The sequence below is a fragment of the Sapajus apella genome, unplaced genomic scaffold (genome assembly GCF_009761245.1).
Source record: "Sapajus apella isolate SASKATOON/1434 unplaced genomic scaffold, GSC_monkey_1.0 scaffold15, whole genome shotgun sequence".
Taxonomy (NCBI): Eukaryota; Metazoa; Chordata; class Mammalia; order Primates; family Cebidae; genus Sapajus; species Sapajus apella.
The window spans coordinates 20,682,222-20,687,812 of NW_022436955.1; the positions used below are offsets into that span (position 1 = coordinate 20,682,222).

The 5,591-nt window shown below is 41.8% G+C and overlaps 1 protein-coding gene across 3 annotated transcripts in view; it reads right to left on the reverse strand.

Moving 5' to 3' along the window:
* The window catches only part of ADAMTS18 (ADAM metallopeptidase with thrombospondin type 1 motif 18), a 156,723-nt gene that overhangs the window by 39,107 nt on the left and 112,025 nt on the right, over positions 1-5,591 (reverse strand). For all 3 annotated transcript variants that reach the window (XM_032284505.1, XM_032284503.1, XM_032284504.1), the window contains 3 exons: positions 4,579-4,709; positions 3,335-3,458; positions 2,084-2,328 (listed from right to left, as the gene is read on the reverse strand). In XM_032284505.1, coding sequence (XP_032140396.1) covers positions 2,084-2,328; positions 3,335-3,458; positions 4,579-4,709 — 500 coding nt within the window. The remainder of the gene's footprint in view (positions 1-2,083; positions 2,329-3,334; positions 3,459-4,578; positions 4,710-5,591) is intronic.

A 5,591-nucleotide genomic window follows, 5' to 3' on the forward strand; every position in this document is an offset into this window, starting at 1 on the left:
AAGACTTAGGTTCAAATCTCAGTCCTACCACTTACATGTAACACAATCTCTTTAAGGCTCGGTTTCCTCATCTGTATAATAGGGATTAAGTAACAATACCTACTTCCTCAGGTGGTTGTGGGCATTCAAGAAATGAATGCATGAAACTGATCACAGAATGCCTGAACCTACTCTATTATAGTCTTAAGAATAATGATAATAATAACAGTTGCATTAATCTTACGTTTTCTTTATTGGAGAAGAGAACAGTAATGTGAGTGTTACATAGATATCATAACTCCTGGGTGGAAAAGATTTTGACTCTAGTTCAGCTCTGGTTTTTTCCTAGCTGTATGAGATAGGCAAGTCTTTTAATCTTTTTTCACACTTGATTCCTTATTTTTCTGGCAAGTTAGTGAAGTACATTTTCTACCTCAATTTTGCATGTAAGAAACTGAAGCATAAAATGACTCATAAGAGTACCTGGATATGCAAGTGTTCAGTGAGTAACAGTATCTCTTTTTTTTTGAGACGGAGTCTTTCTCTGTCACCAGGCTGGAGTGCAGTGGCTCAATCTTGCCTCACTGCAACCTCCACCTCCCAGGTTCAAGAGATTCTCCCGCCTCAGCCTCCTGAGTAGCTGGGACCACAGGTGTGCACCACCACATCCAGCTAATTTTTGTATTTTTGGTAGAAACAGGGTTTCCTCATGTTGACCAGGCTGGTCTCGATCTCTTGACCTCATGATCCACCCGCCTTGGCTTCCCAAAGTGCTGGGATTACAGGAGTGAGCCACTGCATCCGGGCAATAGTATCATTTCTATACAAACGGAAGCAAATCATTTGCCTGTAAGAGCCAACAGTCAGTCCCATTTTACAAATGAAGGAAAAGCACCCAGCCACAGGATGAGGACTAAAGAAAATGTTGCTGGCCGGGCGCGGTGGCTCACGCCTGTAATCCCAGCACTTTGGGAGGCCGAGGCGGGTGGATCACGAGGTCAAGAGATCGAGACCATCATGGTCAACATGGTGAAACACCATCTCTACTAAAAATACAGAAAAAAAAAATTAGCTGGGCATGGTGGCGCGTGCCTGTAATCATCCCAGCTACTCAGGAGGTTGAGGCAGGAGAATTGCCTGAACCCGGGGGGGGGGGTTTGGGGTGAGCCGAGTTTGCCCCTTTGCACTCCACCGGGGAAAAAGAGCGAAAAACCCCCACAAAAAAAAAAAAAAAAAAGAAAATGTTGCTATGATAACAGCATTGCAGAGTCATTTCCAGATATGTTGTTTCTTTTGATTATCATTTTTATTCCCTTTCCCTTTTTTTTTTCCTTTTCTTATCTATGGGGAAGGCACAACCTACAAAATCATGATAGCGTAGTACAGCCAAACCCTGCTGACACCTAAGCATTTTCTCCACTATTAATCCTTTCTCCTAGGCCAGTTGACTTATGTTATAAATAGCTACAATGGAGTATTCAAATGGCAGACATAGACAGACCGGAATAATATAAAAAGTACTCCTGCTACGTTCTTTGGTGTTCTTGAAAGCAAAGGTTGGCCTCTAAATGTGAAAATCAACTCATTCTCTTGGAGGCCCTTTGGGTTCCTATTCTCTTCCACAAAATGGCACCACAGTCTTCTCCCCTTTAGGAAGAATTTAGCCTATTAGGAAACACCTTTTTTTAGTTGCTGTTTGTTCTGAGACACAATCTTGCTCTGTTGCTCAGGCTGAAGTGCAGTGGTGCGATCTCGGCTCACTGCAACTTCCACCTCCTGGATTCAAGTGATTCTCCTGCCTCAGCTCATAGCAATAGCTGGGATTACAGGCAGATGCCACCACGCCCAGCTAATTTTTGTATTTTTAGTAGACATGAGATATTGCCATGTTGGCCAGGCTGGTCTCGAACTGAACTCCTGACCTCAAGTGATCTGCCTGCCTCGGCCTCCCAAAGTGCTGGGATTGCAAGCATAAGCCACCATGCCTGGCCAGGAAACACCTTTGAACTAGAAGGACTTCAGTTCTTTAAGTGGTCTCAAATGGAAGTCGTTGCTGTAAATGTAGCAAGAAGCAATGGGAACTGAATTAACAGAAGGAGCTTACCTCAAAGACCAGTGTCTCATTTGTAGGCCCTGGTGCAGACAAACGTTCCGGGCGGTTGAAGGAGCGCTGGTATTCGAACGTGGTCCCAGCGAAGGGGAACTCCCCCGGCCAGTCAATGCTCCAGCCCCCTGTGAGGTAATACTTTTGACTGAGGCTTCGAACTGCGAGGTAACTGGAGGACATCTGCAGCTCCTGGATTTCAATGCTTCGGGCCCCAGCTGGAATGATGACCACTGGATAATATTCTAAACCGAAAGAAGAGAACATTTCTGAATTCTGCCCTGTGCACTGGAGAAAGGGGACTAGAAATGGCCCCTGACATTTAGTGTTCATTTTTATAGAGTGAGGTTTTTGAATAATTAACTAAATTCATTCTTACTCTATCAAGTAAACGTGATTATTTCATTTTCAAAATAGTAAGAACACTAGAGAGAAAATGTATGTGGCTTTCCTAAAGCCTTCCAAGCATGTTTTCTGTGGACAAGAAACACACTCTTCTCCATCCCAGACCAACAAAGGCCACAATCACAACATTCAAGAAGACTTTAAAAAAAATCTTCCTAAGACCAAAGTGGGTGAATCACCTGAGGTCAGAAGTTTGAGACCAGCCTGGCCAACATGGTGAAACCCCATCTCTACTAAAAATACAAAAATTAGCCAGGTGTGGTGGCAGGTGCCTATAATCCCAGCTACTGCATATGCTGAGTCGGGAGAATTGCTTGAACATGGGAAGCGGAGGTTGCCGTGAGCTGTGATCATACCACTGCACTTCAGCCTGGGTGACAGAGTGAGACTCTGTCTCAAAAAAAAAAAAAAAAAAATTTCCAGAAAAAATTTAGAGCCATCTATCTTCAATGATGACATTCAGAAAACAAGGATCAAAAGTTTAATTTTACTCAAGATATTTAGATAATTGCTTCAAATATTCATTTTATGCTGTGAGTAGAGATCCCCTAAGTTTCACAAGGTTTCTGTACTTAACAAATGCCCGTGTGCATACATGGGGCTTAGTCGGCATACTAAAAACACAAAGCAGAAAGGCATTTATTTAACCTGTTCTGAGAGGTAATGTATTGATGACATTCCTCACAACTATCCTCCGTTACTCTTATGCAAATGGCAACTGCCATCATCACCAGTGTGTCCAGTGAACTAGTAAAAGGCTCAACCACATTTGGCATGACTCAACCTTGTTCAGTAGCAAAAGTTGTATCTCATTAGGAATACCAACGAAACAGCAGCATCTCTCACCATTTGCTTTATGCTGGTTGAGGTACAGGCCTTTATAAAACTTGCAGGTTGAATTATCGCCTTTGCAAACGCCACATGCATCTGCAACTGCTTTAGAGCCTAGTTCATGATCACATCCCACTAGCTGTGACAAAAGCAAAAAACGTGAGACAATTAAAGATCAGAGAAGCCAGAGGCTGGGAATAACTAAGAGATACATGATTCTCTGCATTTACAGAGCATCAGGGAAGCAGTACAGCTTGTGGTTAAAAATCACAGCCTCAAGTTGGACTCACTTGGGGTTCAGATCCCTCCTCTGACATTATCAGATGACTGGGCAAGTTGTATAACTTATCTAAGGCTTACACTCTTCATGAAATAAAGAGTGAACATTGCTACTAATACCAGGTGAGCTTATTCAGGCCAGCTGTATGACTCAAACATAAAAATGCTGGGCAATATACACGCAGGCATGTGTACAAACACACATCCTTAAAAGATCAAAGGGCTCACACTAAAGTTAAAATGGAAGAGAAAATGAGTACCCAAGGAGAAAGGAAAAATCACTGGGGACAAATAGTAGTATCATTTCAAAATACATTTATGAGGTTCTAATCATGTAGTAAAGGTACTACGCCCACATGCAATAAAAGTTTATTCTTTGCATTCTTATTTAATTTTTACAACTCCTATGCAAAGGAGGATATATCATCATCTCCATTCTACATATGTGCAAACAGAGTGAAAAATAAACTAAAATAATTGGACAAGCCTCATGCAACAAGTAAACGGGGCACTTGGCTGGGCGCACTGGCTCACGCCTGTAATCCCGGCACTTCGGGAGGCTGAAGTGGGCAGATCACCTGAAGTCAGGAGTTCGAGACCAGACTAGCCAACATGGTGAAACCCCGTCTCTACTAAAAATACAAATTTAACCAGGCATGGTGGCATGCGCCTGTAATCCCAGCTACTCGGGACACTGAGGCAGCAGAATCACTTCGATCCAGGAGGCAGAGGTTGCAGTGAGATAACATCATGCCACTGCACTCCAGCCTGGTCAACAAGAGTGAAATTTTTGTCTCCAAAAGAAAATGAAACAAAAACAAAAGATGTGGTGCTCAAATCTAGTGAAACACTGCCCTTTCCCCCTACGCCTCCCGATTCTCTCCAGGCACAGAATCTCTCACACCACTCTTCACGGTACACATCGGATATGAGGAAACACAAGCATGCCTATACGCCCCAAAGCAGCAACATTCTCTTACTTCACAAACCCCATCAATACAAACGTCATTTTTGTTTGGGGAGCAGGGAGTTCCATCTTTCACTTTGCCGGACATTGCAAAAAAAAATTCAAAGTTCTCAGCCTTGCAGTACAGTTTGCATCGATCTTCCTCTAGAAGCAAAGAGATCAAGATAGAAAATGGTCAAGAGGGAACGAAGGAAAATGACATGACTGCCAAAAGGATGAATTAAATTTACTTAGAAAGCCGTCATGATGAAAATGGAAAGTGTTATGCAGTGTTATATGCATATGTACATGTGTGTATGCATATATAAGCACGAGTCCCATTTAACAATCCACATAAAACTAACTTAATAGTAATACATAAGAATTTCATTGTTCTCATTCTTACTGATTAGTCACCAAACGCATGATTAGTACGTTACTATCTAGCCTCCCTGGATAGTAACTATTTCAGGTTTCAAAGGCCTGACGGTCAGCCATTGACACTACTGAAAGGAAGCAGTGTTGCTGTGTTCTAATAAAACCTTATGAAACAATACACACTAGCTTTGACCAGCAGGCCATAGTCTGATGACCCTGATTTAGGGCATGGATGACTTTAGATATTTACTTAGTCTGTTAAGAGGAAAGGTTTTTGGCACCATCGAGAAAAGGTATATGGTTAGTCATGTTTGTAAAACATTTTTAGGGAAAAAAAACCATGTCATAAAAATGAAGAAAAAGCAAATAAACTAGCCCTGGATGCTGAAGATTTAAAAAAAAAAAAAAAAAAAAAAGTAACCCTTAAGTCCCTGAGACATTTCTGATATCAGAGGCGAAAAGAAAAAACAAGTTATTTATAGAGCCCTTGTTATCAGAAAGGAGTTACCACGCCAATTTCTCAAATAGAAAGAGCTCTTCTTGGCCAGAAATTCCAGATGATGGTTCTCACATGAGACCTTATGTGGGCGATATTGAGCGATATCCCTAACAACAGTTTTACAAATGTGTAAACAATTTGCAAATAGTTGTGCTTTATAAAACCTCTCA